The sequence below is a fragment of the Paralichthys olivaceus genome, chromosome 2, assembly GCF_024713975.1.
Source record: "Paralichthys olivaceus isolate ysfri-2021 chromosome 2, ASM2471397v2, whole genome shotgun sequence".
In the NCBI taxonomy this organism is placed as follows: Eukaryota; Metazoa; Chordata; class Actinopteri; order Pleuronectiformes; family Paralichthyidae; genus Paralichthys; species Paralichthys olivaceus.
The window spans coordinates 6274608-6301454 of NC_091094.1; the positions used below are offsets into that span (position 1 = coordinate 6274608).

The window sequence follows — 26847 nt, forward strand, 5'->3', positions numbered from 1 at the left end:
GGCCGCAGAAGGTACTGTGGGAAGAAAGAGCACATTTTTATTTTTAGGAACATCCATTATGGTAATCGTCTCTTAAATGTAAAAGGGATTCTGATGCTATCAAGGTCTGTTTATGAGCTTTTGAATTTGTCTTCTTACAGTTTAAATCCTTGAAAATGACAGAAAAGTCCTCACTTGAGAAACGACCAAGACTATTTTAAGATTTATTTCATGGCATTTGTTCAGCTTGAGATGGAAGTAACACTGTTTACTTTGGATTCAGTGAGTTTTAGTGACTCATACTTAAAAACAACAAGCATCATTCATCAATATTTGAACACCACATGAGACACGGCAAAACAACCTGCAATAAAGTTGGTGATATCCTTTAATATCTGCCCAGGGCTTAAGGCTGAAGTGGAAAAGTTTACAACTTAATGCTGCTGCTCACAAGAGGATAATCAGTCCGATTCAGACCCGGTTTGCCCCTTCTGACAATCTAGGGGCCAGTTGGTGCCGATTAACTGCCCAAGTAATCCTGAAGTGTGAGGGGTTTACAAAATAATCTAGATGCTACCAATTGAGTCAATACCAAAATAGAGCGAGGTGAGCAAGAAGCGTCACCAACCGGATGTTGCTACGCTGTAGGTACGCACGTATCGAAACACTAGTGGCGGTCTCCCGGTTTCTGGTCCGCTTATTTACAAGTTTATATGCCGTCTCTGTTTACTTCAGAACAATGGTTAGTGCAGCTCACAGGATTGTGTTGGAGCTGGAGCTGATGGATGTTGAACAGCGAATAGTTTTTCTGAAAGAACTGCAACGAAGAAATTAAAGACGTCATCCTTATTCGTTCCTTCGACTCAATTAAAAAATGGCGGCGATTCTGCCGCAACTGCGTGATTTGGGTTTAAAAGGAAGAGGAGTGGTGTTGATTTATTTATTTGTTGGTGAATCATTTCTGCAAAGTCAACATAAACTTGATGGAGTAACTGTTGTAATCAGATTACTTGGAGATCACCATGGATGATCCTGACAGCTTTTGGGAGTATTGAGGTCACTTCAGTCCAGTCATCTTAATCTTCATCTTCTTCTATTTCTTCTTCTTCTTCATCCTCTTCATCTTCTTCTTCATCCTCTTCTTCTTCATCATCCTCTTCTTTTTCTTCATCTTCTTCTTCACCCTCTTCTTCTTCTTCCCCTTTTCTTCCCTCGCCTGTAACGGGAGGGGCGTGTTGTCTGTCCAGTGGCCGGCTGCCTCTCTCTGCTCTCCGGGTGAAAGCACTGAGGGTCTCGGTCTCTGGCAGCGGAGGATGTGAATTTAAATGTCCGCTCGCTGATGATTCAGGGGGGGTTAAAATCTCTCTAATGAGCGGTCGTGTTTTCCGGGTGAAGGCGTCGGGAACGAGAAGGACTTTGCTCTTTAAGTCAAGGTAACGATGATGTTTTACAGCTGCGGGTCGATATGATTCAGCGTCTTTTTCATAACCTATCCGACGGTAGATGGCGGCGAGTAATAGATTTATCCGCTGTCTCTCAAACAACACGTTGCTTTTAACGCTACAGTCAAATAAGATTAGCCGATTAATTAAACACGAGTAGAAGATTAATTCGGCTTTTTTTAACAAGATTTTTAGTGTTTGAATAACCACATTGCACTGTAATCCTTGGATTTTACAGTGGAGTTTTGTTGCTTTTAACGCTATTGCTAAGTAATAACTGCCGATTAGTAGCCCACGAGAAGAAGATTAATTCGGCAGGTTTGGCAACATGCGTGGTGTTTAAATAACTTCATTACAATACAATACCTTTAAAAACAATGGAGATGTGTGGCTCTTTACGTTATAGTCAAGTAACACTGGCAGATTAATTAAGCATGATTGTTAATGTGACTTTTAATTTGAGCAACATGTGAATTATGTTGTCATGAAGTTGAAGTAGATTTATATGTTGACACTGATTTGGAACTAAAGACATGGTGATATGTGTATATATGATGTATATATATATATGTGTGTGTGTGTGGGTGTGTGTGTGACACATTTTATTCTTGGATCTGTATAATAGCGGATGTCTCCACCACTCAATCAGCCATAGACATGACTTTGCAGGAGCCTTGTCATTATGGTCCTGATACCACAGAGCCAGAATCCTTCATTAATTATTTCATCTGGTTTTATAGACGATACTGAGCTGGTTTCAACTTGTCTTTATTGCTATACTGACAGATCTGTGGAGCACTTTTCATACAATAACCCCCGAACCCTTCCACATACCTCCATTGACCAAGACAATGTTAATAGGAACTATTAATAGAAACTGTCAAAATGAGAATATAGCCAGACGGTTGTTGGCTCAATCCCCAGCTCCGAAATGTCTTTGGGCTGGATACTGACCACTGTACTGGTGGTATAGGGTGTGAGTGATACATGATATAGAGAAAGTGCTCCACGTAAATGCATGAAAGGTAAAACTCTTGGATAAAGAAATACTAAAAGAGATAAGAAATGGATAAAGCTAAGATGAAATAATGAAATACTATAAGTGAGTGAAACCAGAGATAAAAAAAGGGGGATATTAAAGTGCAAATAATTCTAAGTGAGTTGATGATTCACTAAGTAAATCAAATAGAATACAAGGATAACCCTGTAAAACAACAATGCAGGGATTCTTGCCATAGTGGCAGCCAGCTTGTTTGGTTTGGTGTGAGTGTGTGTTGGTGTGAGTGTGTGTGTGTGTGTGTGCTTTCAGTGATTCTGATTGTAATGTCTCCGACCTGCTCCACCCCACCAATCATCCCCAGATTCTTCTTAAATCAAAACATTTTTACTGCAGCCCAACTCATATAACAACATGGACGCACAAATCAGAGAGACGTTGGAGTAACGCCACCGAAAACAAAAATGTTAATTTCCATCCTATACATGAAGTATGCACTTTGCTGGTGTACTCCCACCCTCTCGCTGTCTGGATTTCCCCCCTGAGAGCTGACAGTTTGGCTCGCAGCGTCGACAGCCCGCAGGCCCTCCTGCCTCCTCTCGGGCTGACATCCCTGTGGGGTTATTCATGGCCGCTCTGTAGCTCCTGACAGAGGTGGTATTGTTCAAACATACCACGAACATCTGCACTCAATGTAAATCCAAACTTGTTCTCGTTATTGATGGTATGTGAAAATATAAAAAAAAGATGTCAAATCAAACATTTATTTTAGGTTTTCTTTTTCCACTTCTCATGTTAAACTTTCCCACTGAGCTCACGTATCTGTGGCTGCAAATCTTTAGTATATATCAGTTTTCAAAGCCAGTATGAAGTGTCAGCGTCTAAGCAACTACAACTCAAATCCAGCCGTGTGATTAAATCCAGTTCTGAATGTGGACGGGCCATTTTTGTCTCCCTGTATTTTTCTGTGTAGCTCCGTGTTCCGTGCCTCTGCTAATTACAGCCTGCACAGCCACAAAGAGCATTTTCATTTCAGTGGGGAAAGTGAGGAAAAGGGAAAAGTCCTGATCCAGCTCAAGCAGCGACTTCTTGTTTAAAGGGTCTTATTAATGTACCTTTTTCCACTGTGCCGCATTTTTGTGCGCCAACACAAATTTGATTACCACCTGTGGTTGCCAGAAGAAATAATGGGGGACATAGTTACACAAAACCCAAACTGGACGTGCATTTATCTCAGGAGATATAATTTTTAAACCCAACAAGGCATTATTGCTCTTCTAAAGCACATAAAAATGTTTTACTGTTTCATTTCAAACTCCCCTTGGACTCTGAACTGTAATGTTTTGGTTGACTTAGAGGCTGCAGCTCCGAGTCTGCATTCTAATTATCTTCCAATATGAGTGCATGGAGCTATCTGATGCCCAGTGACCAGTTTTCTGTCCACTGTGCCAGGGCGATCCATCCTTGCTTTCCTTGTGTAGCAGGCCACTCATTGCAGCATCTGTTTCAAGGCGATGTCGGGCGATTCAGGATGGATTGAAGGGTCAGGGAGTGTACAAGAGCCTGTCACTCTGATTTCTCTGGGTCTTTAAAGCACAGCAGACTGCTTTCTAAACCGACTGAACTGTCAGACCACATACTTTTTCACTCTGCATGATTTATTTGCACATCCTGTAAAGATTCTCTTGAAGCTACAGTTAAAGGTTGGTGTGCATTGGACTCATTGGACTGTTTTAACGCTGCTGGATTGAGGAAGAATTCTCTCAACAATCTTTGGTGAAAATGTGAAAACACTTTGGGGGCAGATACAGATTTTTCGATACAGATATATAATAACAATTGGAGATATCCTTAATTAAAGCTTTGACAAAGACCCTTGACACTTTCCAGTAAATTGGACAAGAGGTGGGGTTATATAGAACTTGAATGAAGAAAATAAAAAGTTTTATTACATAATGCAAACAAAAATGCATCTTTTCTGCATTGTTTATTCTGTTTAATACAAGTTTTCATATCGGCAAACAAATGCAGATACCAATGTATCTGTTATAGGCTCATATCACACAATTTTACTATCCTATCGATAAATCGTTATGGCTCTAGACAATACGGAAAGAAAATGAAATCTTCTTCCTCCCATAATGCACATTGCTCATTAATGATTGAAACAGGATGTTTAGACAAATGGTCATCAATTAAAATGACTTTTTGCTCATCAGCTGTTATGATGTCGACAGTTGGATGATAAATGACAGACTTGTGGTTTATTTCAGTCAGCTGAAGTGTCCACTCCTGAGGATTGTTCACCACATGTCCTCGAACTCTGATGTATGAGTTGAATCAAATCAAAGCAGCTGCAGCCATGTTGGAATTACCTGCTTGTTGGAGCTTGTGGCCTCCTCCAGAGACAACTTATTGCAGACAGATGGATGTATCACTGCTGTAACCAGCTTTATCTTATCCCTCCAAACACATTTCCACAGCTTCACCTACTGGACATTCATCTATTTGTCAATAATTTTAACTCATTTCATCCATTTCTGGTTTCAGTTGGGATGAGAGCAGCTCCATAAGCAGCGGCCTCAGCGACGGCGATGGTTCGGATAACCTCAGCTCAGAGGAGTTCAACGCCAGCTCCTCTCTCAACTCCCTCCCGAGCACACCCCTGGGCTCCAGACGCAACTCTTCTGTCATGGTGAGCTGAAATACTGTCGCTCTAACACCGTGTGGTGGCATTTCCTTTTCCTTCGTGTTGTTTTGTTTGGAAAAGCGGTGCTAAAGAAAGTGATGTGCATTGTACTGTGTGTTAAATGTGAGTTGACACAGGGCCACAAAAAGAAGCCACAGACCTCACCTCTGTCATTACGCCGGAACGACACAATCTGTCACAGTACCAACCCTCCACTGCACAAACACTGAAAACGGAAGTAGGAGACATTTTAAGTGCAGTAGATTTACTTTAAAAGAGCAATAGTTTCTTTTTTTTATGGCTCCACGAGGGCGACACCCAGTGGCAGGAAGTATTTTGTTTTCGGGGTTGTTTGTCCGTCTGTCAAATCTGAGCAGTTGTCATTTGGACTCAAAGGTGAACTGAGAAGATTTCAGAGGTCAAAGGTCAAAGGTCACGGTGACCTCATTTGAGTTTGGGGGAAAACAATCATGTTGATTGAAACATCACCGGCTGACGCATTCATCCGCGGGGTGGAAACTCTAGTTATAGATTGTTTTTTTTAATAAGGAAGAAAAAGTAGATGTAATCAGAAATGGCTCCTACCTTTCTCCCAGGTTATAACAGGAATCTGCTGACTTGCAGATTGCACTTGGAAGAAATTACCATTAGTGGGAGTCAGTGAGCCATCTGTCGCTCTGCATCACATTCATATTGTGCCAAGAAGCAGCATGACCAGTTTTGTCCCCGATGCTACCTCTTCAATGCACCACAGGATCTTTCTCTTAGTGCAGCCGTCTTTTTTTTGGTCCTCTGCACAGAAACACATAAAAAAAAAAAAAAAACCTTGACTTTTACTCTATTTTTACATTTTCTGTTTCATCCCCCAACACATTGATTTATGATTTAAGTTTTGAATCAATAAAAAAAAAATAGTTTTCATTTTATTGCTTTCCATCCTTTGTCTTTGTTTTTCTTCAATCTGCTCTGGGTGTGTGAATCTTTCTCACCTCTTCCCGCTGGAATGCAGCTTAGATGAAACAAATATTACAGAGCACAGCCAATTCCACAGATAACACAGACCATAACTGAAGGTTGCCCACACTCTTCCCCTCCTCTCCTCTCTGTGCAGCTCCGCACTGATGCAGAGAAGCGCTCCCTGGTGGAAAGCGGACTGTCTTGGTACAGCGAGGATGGCAAAGCCAGCCACAAGCTGGATAGCTGCAGCTATGAGACAGGGAGTCTCAAGACAGAGGCCCCGAGCAAGTGGAGGAAGAAGCCTCCAGGCCTCTGTGAAGATCCAGGGAGTAAAGGTGAACTGAAGAAGCCGCAGAGTTTGGGTCAACCAGGGAGTTTCAGGAAGGGTCGTAATCCTCCTGTGGGCGTCACCTCCCCCATCACCCACACATCTCAGAGCATGCTCAAAGTTGCAGGTGAGATCTCATGAAAACATGTTCTCCTCTTTCATTTCTCTGCTTATTTCTTTGTCTCTTTGTCTGATGTTCCTCTCATATTCAAATTCCTGATGGATCACTGCCACTGTTAGCTTGTTTTAACTATAAAATCGATGTCATCCATTATGTCTTTGTGTAATGAATCCAAATGTGAAACAGAGTCTGTTTGTAGAGCAGCCAAAGCGGATGTCTGCTTGGTGTCAAGATGAAAAGAGAAGTGAACCCCTGAGCTCAAGCCAGGTTTTCATTTGTAACGCGCCGCAGTATACTGATGAAAAAATTCACCATGAAAAACCATTTTATTGAGGAAAAAAAAACAGCGTGGCCCAAAGCCACGTTTCTTCCAAGACCTGCAAAAGCCAGGGACTGTACATGTGTACTGAGACACTGTGTCTCCTGTCCACATCAACTGCATTTATTTTTATGTCCTCTAATCCTCAAGAAAACAGTCCTTGATTAAATAAAGGGTTTAAATTGAGATCCAATATCAACATTTCTTGACCTTCATGTTGATGTGCTCAGCTTAATTTCAGCTTTAAAAACAAGTGATTATAAAATTAGTTCTGATTGTATGTCTTTTGGAAGCAGCATAAAGGGAAAAACATACTCAGTGGACAGAATTTTTAGGCAAATGCTTGGTTAACAAATTCACATAAGATGTGTTTATTTTTAACTTTAACAAGTTCCCTCTTTCACTCATATTTTAATGTCTTATCCAGCTTTGACTTTAATGATCCAGCAGTTTGATTTTATCACTGTAAAATATTTTATGGTATGGGTTAAAATGTTTAATTTTGCATTAGACCCTTTAAGACAGTCTGTTGCTGAGTCAGACTTGACATCATGAGCACAAAATGAAAAGTAAATACAGATGTTTCTATTTCTCTGGGTAGAGAGAAATGATGTATGACTGCGTGGTTGTCGTTTACCTGGTTCGCACATCAAGTAAACACATCAGATCAATCCACACAATCATGTTCTTCATTGTGTGGCTAATGATGCATTCATGTGGCGTGAGAACAATCGGAAAAATTGATTTGTGACTGAGAAGATTCATGGGAACACAACGTTAAATCAAAACAACAACATAGAAAGTTGGCAGAAAAATGTGGTGTGGCTGACGTCATCACTTATAAACCAATTTCTACAATTTTACAGCTTTAAATTGTAGCTTTTAAATTAAAGTTGTCAAATGTTACAGTATTTTTACTCGCTAGCACTGAGTACCAGAGTTTTTAGCCAATACAGACGTTTTTATGATTAACTTGTATACATTTTTTATATGCGAGTCACAGCTGAAGTGAGTTCTTTTGTTTGGTCTTTGTTAATATGCAAACAATAATTTCAAAGGTGTCCTGGAGATGTTTAAATGCGCTAAACACATTAAACCAGCGTATTTTGTTTACAGTGTGTTAATCCACATTCACAAATCAAACAGCTTGTTGCAACTTATCCTTGTTTAAATTCTATTAGTTGTAAATAAAATGTTGTTACTCAACCAGTCAGCTTTGTTCTTTCTTTATGCAGCACCTAAAAGTGAGAGGCCCCTGGACAAATCCAAGATGTCCATTAAAACTGCTGGTCTGCAACGGTCTCGCTCTGACGCTGGCCGGGATCATCATGGAGAGCACCGCAAGCCTCCATCAGGTTTAGTTAAACCCACTGCTGGAGCGTCCTTTGGGTATAAGAAGCCACCAATCGCCACTGGCACCGCCACTGTTATGACAGCAGGGGGCACCACCATCTCCAGCGGCTCTGCTACTGTGGGGAAAATCCCCAAGTCATCTGGCATCCCTGTGAAGCCTGTGGGTGGAGGGATACCAACAGGTCGAAAGAACAGTTTTGATGCCAGCAACGAGCAGAGCTTCTTGGGACCAAACGCCCGAAACAGCATTCAATACCGCAGCCTGCCTCGACCGGCCAAATCCAGCACGCTCAGTGTGATCGGTCGCCCCGCAGTTCGTCCTGTCAGCGGCACCATTGATCCCGGCCTGTTGAGTTTGAAGCCTTTGCCCATGGCCTCCGCAGGCCCCAGGGTCAAAGAGCTGAGTAGCTGCGGCAGTAAGATGACGGCTCGAACCAGCACAGGCCCAGTGAACCAGACAGACCGAGAGAAGGAAAAGGAGAGAGCCAAGGCGAAGGCTGTGGGCGCCGACATGGACTGTGGCTCTCTGAAGGGAGACGACACTCGGTCCGGGACAGCAGGAGAGTCCACCTTGAAACTGCACGGCCTGAGACGGACCAGCAGCGGCAAATACCCTGAACTGTCATCACCCACCACGCCAAGGTCTCTCATTCACATACTGCTTTAAAGGGCCATTTCACCTAAATCGCATGAAAAGCACATTTTCTCACTGACCTCTCGTGGTGTCTTGCCTTGTGGGAAGTTCTTAGTTTTATTATATACATTTGATATTCTCAGTACCTCTGCAGCCAACAATGGTTTAGGAATTTCAGTTATGGCGCCCACAGGATTGAAAGATTGCACCTACAATATTCAACAGCAATATCTCTTCCAAGAGACAGTCTAAACAATCTAGAGGACTTGCTGTCTGTATATTGTTTGATTTTGCTGTTTGATTTACAGGCAGACATCTTGGATTCAGATGTCAAATACAAACACAACTAGATAATTTGATTTCTGTGATTTGAAAAGACACTATAAAAGTGAAAGACACCATGAAATGAACAATAAAAGAAATTAATAACACACGTCATACACACACATGAGTCAAGTGATGATTTTGTTTTGAACATGACCCAGGACATCCTCCTAGTTTCTGTTTTTGACCTCTTGTTTCTTCTGTCTGATTCCTAGGATGCTGAACACAAAGTCTCTGGGTCGTCCGCCCAGCCTGGCTCACCTGGACAAGGTTAACTCGAACAGTCTTGACTCCTGCGTGACCATTCATGACCTCCCACCCAAAGTCCCCCCGTACTCGAAGCTTCAGGACTTGGCTGGTTCCCACACCGCTGGCCGCCTCACCCCTAGCCCAGCGCCCATCCTCCACATCGATTCCCCCAGCTCCTACACCAGTGACAGCCTGAGCCTGAGTGGATCACCACTGCTGTATCCCAAGCTGATGCACCGCAGCATGGAGTCCCTGCCCCTGCAGATGAGCGTCCCCTCCAGTGCGAGGTTTGTCACAGCTGAGAGGCACGATAAGCAGGAGAGGGCCACAGGGACCTGGGGGGCCGGGAGCAGAACGTCCCTCAACCTCACTGATAGGCAAGTCTCAGAAGAAAGAAGATGTGATTCTGTCAATTCTTTTTCATTTTTTAAAATTTTTATTGTACTTTTTATATGAGGTGAGATCACAAATAAGCATTTTAGGCCTAATGCAAGAACACATTTGTATTCTTCACCTAAATGTACCCATTTGTTTGTATGGTCAGTTTGGTTGAAAACTCAAACTAAGAGAAAATGATGGAATGTAACACCTGCACAAAGAAAAAAAATGTTTTCCTGTGATTCAGAGTTCAATCATTTTGTTGCACAAACAAGCAACTCAAGAAGAAGAGTCCACTCTGTCCAGGAACTCTTAATCTTAATCCCCCAGAAATGAAACGTGAATAAATAAACCATGGATCTGTCGTCCTCACTTCAATGGACAACAGCCAGTGTTTCAACATCAAGCTTTAAGTTTCTTGGCAGTTCACATACATCCACCCATATTTTATGTGCCTTTTCTGGGAAAGGAAAGTCTGAGCTGTCATTTAGAGGATGAAGGTTTGGATCCACTGACAGACTGAGTTTGTCAAGATGGCCCAAATGATTTCCTGCCAAAGAAGGGTACCCACGCAGACTGTGTACAAGTGCCCAGTGTGCTACATGGACTAGATTTACAAAAAGGATTAAAAAGCCATGAGATGTCTTAGATGTAATGCAGGTCTTATGACAAATGAACATGATAGTGATTTTGTATATTTTTATTATGATTTTAACACTTTTTCTCTCTGTCAATTATGTTTTTTATTTTGTTTTACAGCTTGCAAGCGGACAGAAACACCTTGCCGAAGAAAGGCTTAGAGTACGTCCAAACTCTTCTTTCTAATATCTCACACTGTGATGTGTCTTCAAATGGTTTAAAGTTAAAGTCACCTCTCTCCTCTCAGACGTTACGGCTCAAGCCTGTCGGACAGTGATGGAAGCAAACCAGGCAGGCGCCACTCCCACACCATAGTCGGCATGACAGAGAGTGACAGCCCCCCCCAGCTGCCTTCTCCCACCCGCATGCTCCACCCCTCATCCGGCAAGGCTCCTCTCACCAACGTGGGTGAGTCTGCCTCTTCACTTTGGCTGCCAAGTTCTAAAAACACTCAAGCTCTGAAACTAATGAGACCTGAGATCTTTGATAAGCCATCCGTCTTATCGTTGATAATTACCCAGCAGAGAGGTATTGAGTTCACACTCGGAGCCGTCCAGATAAGTTTTCTGAAGTTAAGAAATGTTGACACAACTATCTGTCATATCCAAGTGGTGAAGTGGTGACCAAATACTTTAATATCAGATTTAACCTTGTGAAGATGATGATCCTGTAACTGGACTTAACCTAAAGTCTGAATTATGCAGGAGATAGAGGCAATACGGGGTGAAGTCGGTCTATATTAAGCTCTTTGACTGTTGTGGAACCAAGGTTTTGCCTTTCGTTGAGTCATCAGAATGAGGGGCCGTACCTAGGTGTAGACCTTCTTGTGTGTGTTTCTCTGCAGCGCTGCATCCTCCACTTTTATTTTTTTCTTACCGAATGTGTCTCTTTTGTTGATAGTTGCCCCAATTTCCAGCGGCACTCCGAGGATCTCGCGCTCGAACAGCATTGGCCCCCCCGGTGACTCAGCCTGTGATCTCTATGGAACCTCCCCCCTGGGCAGCAGTATGTCACTGGCTGACCGGCCAAAAAGCATGATGCGGTCGGGGTCTTTCCGTGAACCAGGGGATGATGGTGAGCCTCAAGTGGCCTCCCTGCAGGGGAGTCGCCAAACATGGCCTCACATGAAACAAAGCTGGGCACTCATAAGCCAAACATCAGAATATAATTTATTTTAAGTGGAGAGGAGTCTGTGTGTCTTCATTTTAGATTAAAAGGGAGTAACTCAATGACTCAAAAGTATAATTCACATGTAACCATAACAACAAACCACTCACCAGCAACTTAAACCAGTGAAAGAAAGTTAGAGTGACCGTATTTAAAGTATTCAAAGAAATTTAATGAAGTAAATATTAAAAGTATTTTTTACTAACACAAAGTTTAAGATAATATACCAAAGGTGTGTTCACATTGTGTAATGTCCTTAAAAAGAAACGTCTTTGTTATTTGAAACCATAATGAAATGAAATCATGATATCGATGTTTATCTTTAACTTTCTTACAGTACATGGCTCTGTACTGTCTTTGGCGTCCAATGCTTCATCGAACTATTCCTCGGTAAGACGATACTTACCAAATGTTTTTATATTACTTATATCAAGCTTGTGTTTCACTCTTCTCATATCTATGACACTTCAGTATTGTCCCTCTCACAGTGGATGAGTAGTAAAAGTACTAAAATGAGATCTCTTCATTGTTTACCATGCCTTCGTTAGAATGAGGAGAGGATACAAGGGGAGGTAAGGCCGACGAGCCGCAACTCTTTAAACCACACTACTCTTCCTCATCTGTCAGTCATTTCCTGTTGAAGCAGGTCCATCCATCAGATGATGTTTTCAGTACTGTGACCACTCATCTTTATCTCTGGAGCTCATAACTCAGTTCATTCTGTTTTATGTCTCATATTCTTTGTCCTTCAGCTCTAGCCGCTAACATTTAATTAAGTCATTTTCAGACCTCATAAAATTCTCAGCGCATGAGGAAAAACCCATTAACCTCCCATGATCATAATATTTTGATTTGGTTTGGAATGTGTTCACCTTGTTTGTGAATCATTCCACTTTTTATTGAGGAGCGAAACCTTTCATGGTTTGTTGTTTGTATATTTGTGTAGTTTTTTATTTGACCAAACAAACCAACACATTCCACTATCACGTTATCGTTGTTAAAACCCATTTTAACTTTTCCAGCACCTCAAGCTCCTGTTTAATATGATTGTAACGCTCATACTGCTCAGACTTACTTTGTAAGTTTGTCTGCAGCAAATCCGGAAGCTGAGGCGTGAGCTGGAGTCCTCCCAGGAAAAGGTTGCCAACTTGACAATGCAGCTTTCTGCCAACGTAAGTAGGACTTTTTTTTTTTTTTTAGTGACTTGGACGCATTATTTATCAGAGTGGTATGAATCCAAAATGTAAATTAAATGTTCTTAAAGTCAGCATTTACCATCAGCAGACATTTGGACCAGTCACCTCACGAAAGGCCAAGGTGTTCTTGGTAACTTCAGGAGTTGTGCAAGTGCACACAGGCAACTGGACTCGCTAGTGTTTCAGGAAACTGGTAGAACCAAAGACGCCTTTTGGATTAGACCGAAAACTTATTCAAGAAACAGACGAAGTCCAGTTGCTTATTAAGTCCTGAGGTTTCCATGACATTGCAAAAATATTTAGGATCCATCATCTCGAGTGTCACAGCAAACATGCCATGCTTCCTGTCGTCTCGCTGCCCCTCACCTCTGATAATTTGATGGATATGCATTTAACCTTAACCCTTAATGTTCACTTTGAACCTTTAATTTCTCTCAGCTTTGCCTCTTTTTTCTATTTTTCTCATCACGCAGCATATTTTACTCTCTGCCTTTGCATAACTTGCAACTAACCTGTGTGTTTTGAACACATTAGTGAAGTCTATCTTTGTGTGTGTGGGTGTGTGTATTTTTGTATGTATTTAATGAGAAGCTTTATCACACCCCTAACGCCCCTGTCCCTCTCTTTCACCCTTGTGGCTGTATTGACTACTGGACTCGCTGCTGTCCCCCGCGCTCCCTCCCGCTGACCCACACCTCTGGATGCTGGGTGAAGCAGCTTGGCCAGGTTTGTTGGACTGCTGCTTTCAGAGCGCTTTCTGTCGCTTCCCACGTGATTCTGATTGGACGCCAAGCTGACAAGTTGCTGTCACACATCTCTGTTGAGGCTGACGGTGTGCCACAGTCGACCCTCATCACCTACCTTGAAGCATGTTGACGAGGGCTAAAGTCAATGATTATTTTTTATCAACCATTAATCTGTCCTCTATTTTGTCTGTTATTTATTTGGCCTGTAAAATGTCATAACACAGTCAAAATACTTTGCACAATTTTTAGATAAATAGGATAAAAAGGAGTGAAAAAGAGAATGACAGGCAGGGTACATTTAAATGTAAAAAGAGGTGAAGACACTCAGACCAACTACACAGGTTTCCTCAAACTACCAAAACAAAAGAAGACACTATACAGATATAAAGCCAAATTAAAGGGACGCTCAGCAGAGCACGCACTTCTCCCAAGGCCCAACAGTCTCCTAACGAAAGCACATTTACATTTGGTAGATTGCGCTCATAAATATCTGTCCCCAAACACTGGGTCTAAACTTGCTCACAAACAAACCGACATACACCTGATAAGCGTGGAAAGGTAAAAAAGAAGACACAGAACCAAAAACCTAAAAACAACACCCACCATCATCATCAGCAATGGTGTGAGACATCTTAGTCCAAAGGTCAAACATGCTCCAGGAGGTTGAGGATTGTCTGACAGTGCCACGTGGTCCCTCCTTCACCACCATAACCCTAACCTCCTCTTTCATCTCTGACATCATCCACAGCTGTCCGCCACTCCATCCCCTCCCTCTCCTCCCTGCAGACGGAGAAAAGCCATTTGTGTGATGTGCTCTTGAGTGCGAGACTGCAGAGCCATTTTATTCAGCCGGTGACTCATACCTGTTTCCTCTCTCAAACCCCCCTATCTGTCTCTCTCTCTCACTGCCTGTCTCTGCTGTCGTCTCTTTCCCTTAAAGGCTAATCTGGTGGCAGCATTTGAGCAGAGCCTGGCGTTGATGACGGCACGACTAGAGACCCTGTCGGTCTCCTCGGATCAAAAGGTATCTCTGTGATATCATGATGTTAATGGACCTGTTACATCCATGACTGTTTCCTTTTACATATAAAAGAAATACATTCCAAACAGAGTCCGTAACTCTTGGAGAAATACACAACATGATAATGTGTATAATTGTTAATTGTGAAAGTGATGTCATCAGTTCACATAGTTGACCTGGAAATAAGATCAAGTGAGATCGAAGGTTTGCAATGTGTGATGTCTTCAATGTTGTCATCAGCCACTCAGCACGACCTGCCATCCTCATCTGAAAGCAGATAGTCATTCCACAGATCCTCGCATCAGAAGCATCTTGGGTCAGTTACGGTTCTACAAGCTGACATGAGGTCATATCGATGTTTCTGCTCTTCAGGACTCGGAGCTCACTGAGCTGAAGGAGACCATCGACATTCTGAAGACTAAAAACACAGAGGCCCAAGAAATCCTCCATGAGGCTCTCAGTGATCCAGAAATCACACCCAAAGGTACATGACATGCAGAGGATGAAGCTTTTGGTTGGACACTTCAAAAACTTCCCTCCCAATATTCAATTTGCTCTTCTCTCTGTTCTGTTTTCAGAGCTGCTGATCAATCGGCAGAACTCGTCAGAGAGCATCTCCAGCCTCACCAGCACCACCAGCCACTCCAGCATGGGGAGTCTGAAAGAGCAGGAGGCCAAGAAGAAGAAGAAGAAGAGCTGGGTGAGGACTCACAGGCAGACACACAAGTGGTGGTCACACTGATTACAGACACTCAAGAGTTTGGTTACGTTCGGTTTGTTATTTGCAAAATATTTGGAGCGCCGGAGGATTTGGGGATCACCACAACAAGCGTCAGCAGAATGTGTGCAGCAAAACTTCTCACAAATACGAGAACAGATACATTTAAGCAACACTTTGCAGTGGTTGATGAATCAAATGTTTTTCTCTTCAGTGTTTAAACACAGTGAGGGTTTAACATTTGATCAGATCTGTTTATCAAGTGTTTCACTCTCTGCTCATAAAACCACAACCTTCACTAGGGAGCAACATTAAGGAAATAATCATCTGACGTCTATCGTGATAATTAATGACATCAACTTAATCTTGATTAAATCTTTGACCATATTACAGAGCCCATGTTTAATTGCTGGGCCTGTGTCCAGTGCCTGTCAAGTAATCTATCCATGTAAAAATCACTTATTGCAAACTACAACGAATGCCGGTGGGAATTTGTTTTGCAAGTTGGTTGCAAAGATTCAACCTGTGGAGTTTGTTGAAGAATTTCATGGCAATCGATTCATATTTGATCAACAAATTAATGATTTATTAAGAGTCAATAAAAAGTTGTAATAGTCTGATTAAACAAGTCACATGATCAATATGTGCACTTTATGAATGCTAATGCGGAATGAAGAATAATTTAGTAATAATTAATATTAGAAAAAACAAATACAAAAGATGAAAATTTAATCTAAATCTGTTAAATGTAAGTAGTAGAATGTTAATACTGATGTAGCATGTAGGTGAGATGTTGGGCTTCTCTCTGACCAGTGTAGCTAAGTGGAGCATTGGATGTGAAACCTTCAGTCAGCTGCTGTCCTACTTTGTGCTCCTGCATGCGCACACGTGTGATTCTCCTCCTATCTTGTTCCCGATCTGTTATTAAGTATGACTCTGGTCTTTCCCTCATGCTGCCCTGCTTTTTATTTTAGGTCTTTGAGGTGAGTGATGCTGCTCCAGTAAATAAAACTGTTAGTCCCAAATCCCTCCCACCACCACCACCACCACCACCCCCATCTCCAGCCTGCACGGACTTTATGAGTCATACAACATGTGGAAACTCTCTATCATACATGTCTTTTTAAATGTGATTCACCATCTTACTTTGTACTATTTTCTGAATTTAGAAATCCTCATTGTAACTTTACTCGTCCCTGAACAGTTGCGTAGCTCTTTCAACAAGGCCTTCAGTAAGAAGGGTTCCAAGCCGTCAGGGCCGTATGCCGACATCGAGGAGATCGCCACCCCAGAATCCTCTGCACCTCCCTCCCCCAAGGTCCACAATATTAGTGATACTCCCTCGTCCACAATTAGATCCTCGACCTCTGCATCATCATCCGGGTAAATCTTTTAACGATAAGGATTTTTTAAAATACTTGATAGAACTGCAGGAGAAAGTAATCTGGTGTTAATGTCAGTAATTGATGTTAATATGTGTTATTGCTTCTTGTGTTCATTTTTTCTGAACTGATCAATGAATGAGATCTGTCAGTCTGCTGATCCTCGCTGCCTCCACAGCTCTCTAATGTGTTCTCGTGTGAACTACATGTGTGCAGACTGTGTGAAGGAGGTGATGAGGAGGCGGATGACAAGGTCGTGACAGAGCTGCGTACAGAGCTGTGGGAGAAGGAGCTAAAACTGACAGACATCCGCCTGGAGGCTCTGAGCTCTGCTCATCAGCTGGAGCAGCTGCAGGAGGCCATGAACGGCATGCAGGCATGTGTGATAGCTCCCTTTATCAATATTTGTATGTCAGTTAATTGATTTTTCACACAAAACATGGTATTGTGCTGAATGCAACAATTTGGAGAAGCAGACTTTAACTCTATTAGATGAAAAACTTTAATGTGTAATCAACCACTTTTCTGCTGCTGTAGTTACATTTCCATGTTTCCCCATGTCATCTAATTTATTTTGTTGTACATGGTTCCTGTAATTTGTTTTAAAAATTTGATTTTATGATGGATTGTATGTATGAACACTGCAGAAACAGTTGTGATTTGTTCTGTAGAAGACAGTGGAGAACCTGAAGGCTGAGAACGACCACCTGAAGACGGGTGGTCCGTCCCCCTGTCCGTCCCCCGGCCCCTCCAGCTCCGTCTCCCAGTCCTCGGGTCTCACCGCGCTGGAAAGTTCATCGCCGCGACAGTCGGTGGCAATGCAAATGCCAAAAAGCTACAGCAGAGGGCTGAGTGAAGGGAGCTCAGGTAAAGTTAAATCCGTGAAAATGTAGACTTGCATTGTTTTCACCAGTGTGGTTAACATGAAGACACTGTGGTAAATGCTATTTACACACACAGAGCAACAAGTAAATAAGTGTTATGTATGTAGATATTTAAAGTTTCTGTCTTCTGGCCTCAAAATCTTGTCCCTTGGTGTTAGATTCTATCTTCCCACCCACAATCTGTTCTAGACAATCTAGAGATAAGTAAAAACAGACATTGGGTCGCATGTTCACAATTTTTCTAATACCAGTTATTAATCTGTTCTTTTTAGGGCGTGACAATCACATAATTTATATTATTGGAAAATTAGGCTTTTATTTTTAAGGTTAGACGTCGTACAAATCCCCTTTTGTTTTCTCCTCTTCAGACGTCCACTCTGCAGAGTCTCTCAGCCTGTCCTCACAGAGGGACGATCACCGTGTCCGGGTGGTGGTTTGTGTTGCGGATTTGCACGTCTTCAAAGATGTAAGTCTTGTTCCTCATCACCCTCATCAGACTAATAATAAATGAATATTACAAACATCTTTTTATTCCCATGTTTGTATCAACAGGAGGTGAAGCAACAGGATTTCTTTGTGGGCACCGTCAGGGTGAACGGGAGGATGGACTGGACCATGCTGGACTCAGCGGTCGGTCAGGCTTTCAAGGTGAGACGTCGTCTTCTGACCACTCAGTTCAGTGACATCTGTCCACGAACTGAATGTTCAGTTTGCGTCAATCTTGTTCACACATGTAATTCAGCTGTCATGTTAATTTTAGCCTGGCCAACAACTGGGCAGTGGTGAAAGCTAAGAAGCTGAAATAGCATCTTCCCCTAACTACTCTGCAGTACCGCTCAACTTCTGGTTGCAATAAAAACAACAAAGACAGTGAAAAAAAGACAGATTTAGATTTACTGTGACCGTAAAGAATTGTATTTACAAGGCTATCCATGTCTTTCCAGTGAGCTGCTGATTCATTTCACAGTGTGTATGGGACCCAATAAACCCAGAGGGCTCAGGAGCAGGAGCTTGTAACCCTCATGTGCAGACCATGTTTCTCCTGGGAGACCGATTAAAGCTCTGAGACGTCACATTTGTTAAAATCTTGTGTTTAATTGTGCATTTATATTCATTCTCATTCTAAAAGCACAACATTCTGCTCATGCAGTTTTACTCAGTTCTCTTTTTTTCTGCCCTTTTCCCTTCAGGTGTACATAACCAAAGTTGATCCCACCTCCAGCCTGGGTCTTTCCACTGACTCCATCTACAGCTACAGTATGGGCCACATCAAGAGAGTGCTGGGAGGAGACGCCCCTGAAACGCAACCCTCTCGCTGCATGTCCCGAGGCCCCAGCAGCATCACCGTGTCTCTGAAAGGTCTGTGATGACATGTGATATGTGCAACTAGACTGGATTTAAGACTGAAGCTTTATTTCATGAAGTCATTGTTCAATAAATAATTCCTAAACATAGACAAGAAAAAATACCCAAACTCAAAACACACAGTCCATCGATACTAAATGTGGAGTGTTCAGTGGACGGGTTTGACGTGTACTTTTCTGTAATCTGGTTTTTCCTTGTCTTCACACTTTTAAGTCTGTTATGAGAGGGGAGGGAAGTGAGGGCCAGTTGAGGGGTCTCACCAGCTAACCGCCTGGTAACGTCCAGTCTCACATCTCTAATAATAGAACAACAAATATTTTCATTACAAGCAGCATCTTCACAGATTCAGTTTTCAGAGATGGTTTTGGTCATTTTAGGGTTTCTTGATTGACAGCTGAGGCTGACTTACGATTGGTTGACGCGTGTATCTCCACGACCTTGCTACCGCGGCTCCATCCACCAAACACTATTGTGCACGGTGTCGCTCCAAATGTTTAAGATGTATCTGGGATATTTTTGGCTTCATTCTTGGATAGTGGGAGGAATCAGACACAAGTCGGCCATCTTTATTTATAGTTTACAGTCAGAACGTCTACATCAGCTGTTTGTGTTAATGCAAATCCTCGTCTGTTTGTTTACCACAGCAACTGCTGCCGTCTGTACGTCATGTTCAGTATTACTTTACATCTCTTTTCTTTTTATGTCTGTATGAGTTTACTTACATTGAGCAATATAATTTAAATATGCAGCAGAAACTCAAATGACCCTCTGGCAGCTGATAAACTCATTAATTCAACAACATTAAAATAGGTTTTAATGTAAATTGTTATGTTAGGTAGGTGTTTTAATTTGGTTATATTATGCATTCTGTTGTAGCACACTACCAGTGCAGCCACAGTAACAGCAGTGTTTTGATTTGTGAGGAGCACATGTGTGGAGCCCATCAGTGATTCTAAACTAGAGCTGTGGTCGGTGAGGAGAGCCGAGGTTGTGGCTCGGCAGTCGACCCCTCTGCACCTTCGCATGAAGGAATGCGAAGGCGAAGTGCTAGGAGAGCTGGGAAAGCAGCGGCAGCCCAGACAGAGCTCTGGGTAACATGATCCCAGCGTAGCCAGGCCCAGCTGGCCGACCAACCCTCAGACACATGGGCCCCATGGATGTTAAGGCAGCGGAGGCTGCACAGACTCACGTCACAACACGCAAAGTTATTTTCAGAGCAGAAGTCTTGAGCTCCATGTTGCTTATGAAGGACATGGGAGGTGATATCAATCCGTTATCACATCATCTTCCTGCCAGAGCTCTTCCTGCTTGTAGTGTATATTCTTTTATATAGATATTAAGATAAATCTGAACAAGCAGTGAAATATCAAGTGTCAAACTGGACTTCATCACCAACTTTAATATGTCCTGGGTAATTAGCAGGTGCTCATCAGCTTCATTGCTTATTACTGCGCAGTTCATTCTCACCTCTCCTCACTATGTCCAGGTTTAAAGGAGAAGTGTGTGGACAGCCTGGTATTTGAAACACTCATCCCCAAACCCATGATGCAACACTACATCAGTCTGCTGCTCAAACACCGCCGCCTCATCCTGTCCGGACCCAGCGGGACGGGGAAGTCCTACCTCGCCTCCCGGCTGGCCGAGTACCTGGTGGACCGCAGCGCCCGCGAAGTCTCCAATGGCATCGTGGTCACTTTCAACATGCACCGTCAGTCGTGCAAGGTAATGGAAACGTATATCTCCAAAGAATCTGTTCACCAGTGGTTTACGCACTCTTATGTCGTCTCACCTCTGTTTGCCATCTCCCGCTTTCTCTCCTCAGGATCTGCAGCTTTATCTTTCCAACCTGGCCAATCAAATTGATCGAGAAACCAGCACCTCCGACATACCGCTGGTGGTCATTCTGGATGATGTTCACAATCCTGCCTCTATCAGCGAACTTGTCAACGGTGCTCTCACCTGCAAATATCACAAATGGTAACATCCACAATCGAAAACAGCTGAAAAAAATATAGATAAATATATATTTATGAGATGATTATTGAGTAATCTAATGTTCTGTGCCTCTCCCCTTTCAGTCCTTACATTATTGGAACAAGCAACCAGCCAGTGAAGATGATTGCAAACCATGGACTTCACCTCAGCTTCAGGTCGGTGAAAGAAAATATTTTCTTCTCCTGTTTTTTTTGTGTGTTATGGTCTGTGGATAAATTCCTCCTGATTAAACTGAGATTAGATTTGAAGCTGACTGTAGAATAAACCGGTCAATACAATAAAAGCATCTTTAGTCTAGACGATAACACAGTGTGCGTTAATGTGTTTATGTTTGAAGAAGTAAAGTTTGAATTCAGTTTTGTGAATATCAGTAATTATTTTACTCTGTTATGACTCAGTAAACAAATTGTATTATTCAATAAGTTAACTTTTTAATAAATCGCTATTTCTCACACTTGAGATTCATTAAAAACATTCACCTAAGTAACGCATATAAATGTGAAAGTCAAAATAATGGGACTTTGTTAGAATAGAACGTTTTTATTGTCATTGTACAAAAGAACATTAATATTAGAGGTGATCTTCTGATGAATACACAACGTATCCAAGCAGCTGCACCCCACCATCAGCACACATGATAGATTGACCTTGACCATTTCATGGAAGACGTGTTAGTAAATAAATATATTTCAGATTATTGATTGTTTAATTGGGTTTCTACTGTCAAAATACTGTTGGTAGCTTTTGTAGTTGTACCAGTCTTTAACCAGTTCCCCCCTACGACTTCAACTTAGAGACAGTGTGAAGCAAAGTCAGTCATTCGTCTCCTAACATGCTTTACATGTGAGGAAGTGATTCTTGAAAACATGTGAAAGGAAAGGGAACTAGAGCTAGAGCACCCTAACAGCAACCCGCTGTAGTTCTGCTGCGTGAAGGAAGCTGTGAGCAGACGACGCTGCACTTGATAACACATTGTTCTGTGGCCTCACAAACTCAGACAGTACATTTTTAATTGCTTCACACGGTCATTAAACTGTGAACTGTTGATGTGAGGGGTAAAAGCGTAACTAATGCTGTTCTACTCGTGTACACTCAGTATTTGTATGGTAACTATGACTGTTTGCATGTTACCTCTCATGCTCTTAAGGATGGTGACCTTCTCCAACAACGTGGAACCAGCCAACGGCTTCCTGGTGCGATATTTGCACAGGAAGATGATGGAGTCGGAGAATGAGAGGAACCTGACCAACGAGGACCTGATCAAGGTGTTAGACTGGGTCCCCAAACTCTGGTATCACCTGCACGCCTTCCTGGAGAAGCACAGCACATCAGACTTCCTCATTGGTATGAAGCTTCAGGGTCTGGACAGAGTCGCTTATTTTAAGGGATACAGAGAACTGTATATCTGTGACGGGTAAGTTTCTCTGTGTCCTCACTTCACCTTTGCCCCCCCCCCCTTGTGTCCTCAGGTCCGTGTTTTTTCCTGTCATGTCCGGTCACAGTGGATGAGTTTCGATCGTGGTTTATTGATCTTTGGAACCACTCTATTATCCCGTACCTGCAGGAGGGGGCCAAGGACGGCATCAAGGTGAGTAACTACAGGTAGCAAATCCAGAAAACTGTCCCCAGGTTGCATCAGACTCTCCTCAGGGAGAGCTGCTGGCTTCCCTTTCACAGGAAATGTTGCGCTCTAATTTTACTGTTGTGACATCCAAGGTGCACGGCCAGAAGGCGGTGTGGGAGGACCCAGTAGAGTGGGTGAGGGGCACTCTGCCTTGGCCCTCTGCCCAGCAGGACCAGGCAAAGCTGTTCCACCTTCCTCCCCCCAGCATCGGCTCCAGCAGCCCCGGTCAACCCTGCGAGGAGAGGCCTCACAAAGAGACCCCGCCCAGCTCCATGGAATCTGATCCGCTGGTAAGAATCTCAGGCGTTCGCTGATAATCTTTAAGAGTCTCGTCAAAACTCAACTGGATCCTTGAGGGTTTCTGATTTCTGCACTCTTCTCTTCTCTGTTGTAGATGGCAATGCTTTTGAAACTTCAAGAGGCTGCCAATTACATTGAATCCCCAGACAAAGAAGATCCTAGTCTGCCCAAACTTTGAACACAAAGCTCAAAATCAAACACTCAGCACTTCAGATCTCACCTATCTGTACGCTGCACGGACACAGTGCACATTCAGGAGCATACGAACCCGCAGAAATGGTTGTCGATTTAAACTCTCATTTCCACGCTAGGTTAACAGTGAAGCTGGGTTATTACGGATCCTTTTAATAAGTGCAGTATTTTCAAAACTGTTCGAGCATTGAATGAAAACTTATATATTCTATTACTTCATTATATATTTAACCCTTTATTAGCCCTCAGTCGTCTCAGATCGGTGCTAATAGATCACCATCATCATCTCAGCACTTAAACTTCAGGTGATTTCTGCAGCAGCACACACCATTCATCCAAGTGCATCATGGGATACGGTGTTCCTGTCAACAAGCGCTGTTCTTATTTAACAGTAATTCATTCAGAAGAAAAAGAGTATGACAGCAGGCCAGGAGCTCCTGTTTATTGCAAAGTGCTCTGGTACATATCTAGTGTTAAAGTCTCTGAAGGTCAAACTTTACATATATATATATGCAATCCTGAACTTCACAGTCTAAGCAGGTGAAACAGATAAAATGCCTTAAAGATAACAGACATCAGCGTCGGCTCAACTTCAGCAGAGTAAACTGGTGCTTTCATCGATATCATCCCGGCTGAGACCCTCAGAAAACAGTGATCTCCTCAACTCTACGATTTATTTATTTCAAATTATCATTTTTATTTTTACGGAAAAAAAAACATACTCAACAATGTTGGGGTTCATTTTCAGTATACAGGTATTTTAACATCTACTTTTCCGGTTTCTAAGTTTGGAAATTAAACTTGCTGTCATACTCTTTTACATACAGAATATTATTTATTTGCGATGTGGGTCCATGGGATTGTCGTACCATTTTTTTCCAAACCACCTAATTTAGTTATTATTTAATTGCTTTATGTTTAAACAAGTCGTCACCAATGTTGCCATATATATCAGGTATTAGATACTTATACACAGGGATAATACATATACATGACATAACAAACACCCGATCGAGAAAATGCAATTTGAATCCGATTCAGATTTCTTCTATACAGAAAGAGTATTGTGTGTTTGATTCAAATCTTTCCCCTCATGTTCAGAGTAGTAACTGTATATAAAATGTACATACAATCAGACATCACAGTTATTTTATCTACCATTAGTTGGCGCAAATATCTAATATACTGAACCAAATACTGTACTTTAATCATGCATATTGATTGTCGAGATAAGGGTTTAAGTTTAACTACAGAATCAGTGTTAATTCTCCAGTAGGTGCTTTTAAAGGAAGCCTTAATACAAAGCTCCGCTGCAAAACGATGGCTGAGTGACTTTTTACGCCCATTTCACGTGCAAGAGTTCACACACTCGTCACTCATGCTTCTATCATCATTTAGGTGCGCATGGTGCTCTTAAACAATGTCCCAGACTGTTTTCATGTCAGATTAAGGTTATGTAGACTTTCAGGGTAGCTTAGCAAAGAGTTTTTGTGTCTTAGATCAGTGAAACACTAGTGAAGTTGATCTGGACCTTGATTTCTGATCATTTTTCTAAGGTGACTAAGTGTTGAAGACATTACGTAGATGCCGTGAAGTCGTGTGACACATTGTGTGGTGTGTACGCCCATGTTGATGTCATGCATATTCTACAACGTTCTGGGAGCGCAGCACAGAAACATAGAAATAAAAAAGTTAAAAGAGTTTAAAAGAGGAAGATTTAAACACTTTGTAGATTTCTGGTGAATCTGGTGAATGACAGATAAAACATATTGTTGTGGCGTCGAAATGGTTCATCTGTTCATCACAAACTACACATCAACCCTGTAAATGAATGTCAGACCACTTCTATGACAGCTCGATGAGAAAGTTTTAAACTGAGCTGCAGATCGCTTTTTGTTTTTTTTAAAATGCGCAGTTAAAATAAAGCTGAAAACTTCACGCTAATCTGCAGCTCTGATTTGTTGCCAAATGAATGAAATGCATTACAGAAAAAAAAGATGCCGGTGAGTCTCTCCTCGGCCATGATGCCGTTTTAGAATCATTTCCGTTACTGTAAATATTCCAGGTCTCAGACAGCATCACCCGCCACGATCTGTTTTCCGCAGGTCAACAAAAGCCATCATCCGCCTGTGCTTCTCATCTCATTCACTGGTTGTTGTGCCTGTTGCTTTGTAGCGGTGTAGCTGTGATTTGTGTTTGCTTACTAGTGCATCGGGACTATGCAGCAACTTCTACTGGTGTTGGCGGTCTGAGCTTGACGAGCAAAAAAAAACCGCGGCGTGTTTCCATCCGGTCTGTCTTCGGGTTCTTGGTTTGGACCAAAGTGCACCATGGGATAGAAGTGGGGAGCGTAATAACGAGCCTTAAAAAAAGGGAGGAGGGTCAAAGAATCAGCTGTTTGGACGCTGTTTTAATGTGTTTCGTCTTTATGAATGGCAACAAAATTCATGCAACTGGTCAAATGACGATAAAGAAATCTAGAAAAATCAAACAATGAGCCTGACGTAGTTGCTCTGCTCTTCACAGTTTTCAAGTAGAACCTGATAATGAGATTAAACAAGTATCTTAGGCCAATACAGGTTGCTGAATAGTCATATTTTTGCAAAGCTTGTTGTGGACTAAACTATGATTCAAAAAAAGATGTTATGCGGTATCTAATGTCACTGACGTACAAATGTTAGGGGTTTCTAAGTGTTGTAAATGCATGTAAACCTGCTGTGTGATGAGGAAACATATTAGAATTGACGTATTGTTTAGGAAAATCACTCTAGATGATGTTTTCCTTTTTAATACTCAGATATTTGATATTTCTTTTTTTCTAAAGAATCCTTTGTAAAACTTAATTTCTCTATTTTGTACAGGGCATCATTGTAAAGATTGTAAATAGGCCAGCGTTCTGGATGCGGCAACAATCATTGAGGAGGAGAAAAAGAATATCACTGACAGAAAGGTTTATTTCTTCAGAGTTGGGTCCAATACATGGATAAGGCGTGTTTGTCTGAAGACTTTCATCCACCTATCACTGTTTGTTGGAATCAATAAAATTCATGTTATATTTATTCTGCGGCTTCTTGTGTGTCGGTTTGAAAATGTTGACGCTGATATTTAAAACACTCGAGTTCACAGCAGCATATAAACAAATATAAATATTTAAAATGACATAATAACAAATAAAAGCATTTTTTAAAGTCAGTAACTCACACTTGTTTAATATATTTATTTGTAGAAATACGCTTTATGTTTGTATATATACATTAGGCTATATAGATCTGTCTATACTACATATCTATATAATATTCACAATATATATTGTATAATCCATATATATATTGTAATGATGTATATTTTGCTTTTTTACATATATATATATATATATGTATTGATGAGTGAGAGTGTCTGTGTCTGTGTGTGTGTGTGTGTGTGTAATGTTTTTTGTATCACAGTTACTAGTATTGCATTATTGTGGGTAACCACAAACCAGAATCGAACCCTGGCCGCTGCAGAGGCGTAGAGCCTCATTATGAGGCTGCAGCTCTATTCCAGCTTTGTTTAATGTTCAAAGCTAATATAGCGCTTAATGCTAACTTAAAGGTACAGTGTGTAGAATTTAGTGATATCTAGTGTTGAAGTTGCATGTTGCAGCTGAACACCCCTCACCTCACCCTCTCCTTCCAAACATGAAAAAGAACCTGTGGTAGACTTTAAATGTCATAAATCTCAGAAGGTGTTTAGTTTGTTCAGTCTGGACTAATGTAAAAAACATGGCGGCCTCCGTAGAGAGGGTCCCCTCAATGTAAATATAAAGTATTTAAATATAAAGGGCCTTTTCTGGGGTAAAGAAAACTACA

At 41.9% G+C, this 26847-nt stretch overlaps 1 protein-coding gene across 5 annotated transcripts in view; it reads left to right on the plus strand.

Moving 5' to 3' along the window:
* nav1b (neuron navigator 1b) overlaps positions 1-26058 on the plus strand; it is a 68153-nt gene extending 42095 nt beyond the window's left edge. For 2 of the 5 annotated variants that reach the window (XM_069532975.1, XM_069532998.1), the window contains 27 exons: positions 4969-5113; positions 6219-6519; positions 8068-8827; positions 9359-9769; positions 10530-10571; positions 10657-10817; positions 11310-11483; positions 11914-11966; positions 12125-12148; positions 12671-12748; positions 13490-13498; positions 14459-14542; positions 14912-15023; positions 15118-15239; positions 16462-16640; positions 16856-17015; positions 17311-17506; positions 17892-17989; positions 18076-18171; positions 18714-18882; positions 20375-20610; positions 20711-20865; positions 20967-21038; positions 22031-22227; positions 22353-22471; positions 22600-22797; positions 22902-26058. In XM_069532975.1, the coding sequence (XP_069389076.1) occupies positions 4969-5113; positions 6219-6519; positions 8068-8827; positions 9359-9769; positions 10530-10571; positions 10657-10817; positions 11310-11483; positions 11914-11966; positions 12125-12148; positions 12671-12748; positions 13490-13498; positions 14459-14542; positions 14912-15023; positions 15118-15239; positions 16462-16640; positions 16856-17015; positions 17311-17506; positions 17892-17989; positions 18076-18171; positions 18714-18882; positions 20375-20610; positions 20711-20865; positions 20967-21038; positions 22031-22227; positions 22353-22471; positions 22600-22797; positions 22902-22985 (4435 nt within the window). In that variant the 3' untranslated portion in view covers positions 22986-26058. The remainder of the gene's footprint in view (positions 1-4968; positions 5114-6218; positions 6520-8067; positions 8828-9358; positions 9770-10529; positions 10572-10656; positions 10818-11309; positions 11484-11913; positions 11967-12124; positions 12149-12670; positions 12749-13489; positions 13499-14458; positions 14543-14911; positions 15024-15117; positions 15240-16461; positions 16641-16855; positions 17016-17310; positions 17507-17891; positions 17990-18075; positions 18172-18713; positions 18883-20374; positions 20611-20710; positions 20866-20966; positions 21039-22030; positions 22228-22352; positions 22472-22599; positions 22798-22901) is intronic. The other 3 variants (XM_069532984.1, XM_069532980.1, XM_069532993.1) reach the window with 3 other exon arrangements.
* Positions 26059-26847: the final 789 nt, after the last annotated feature.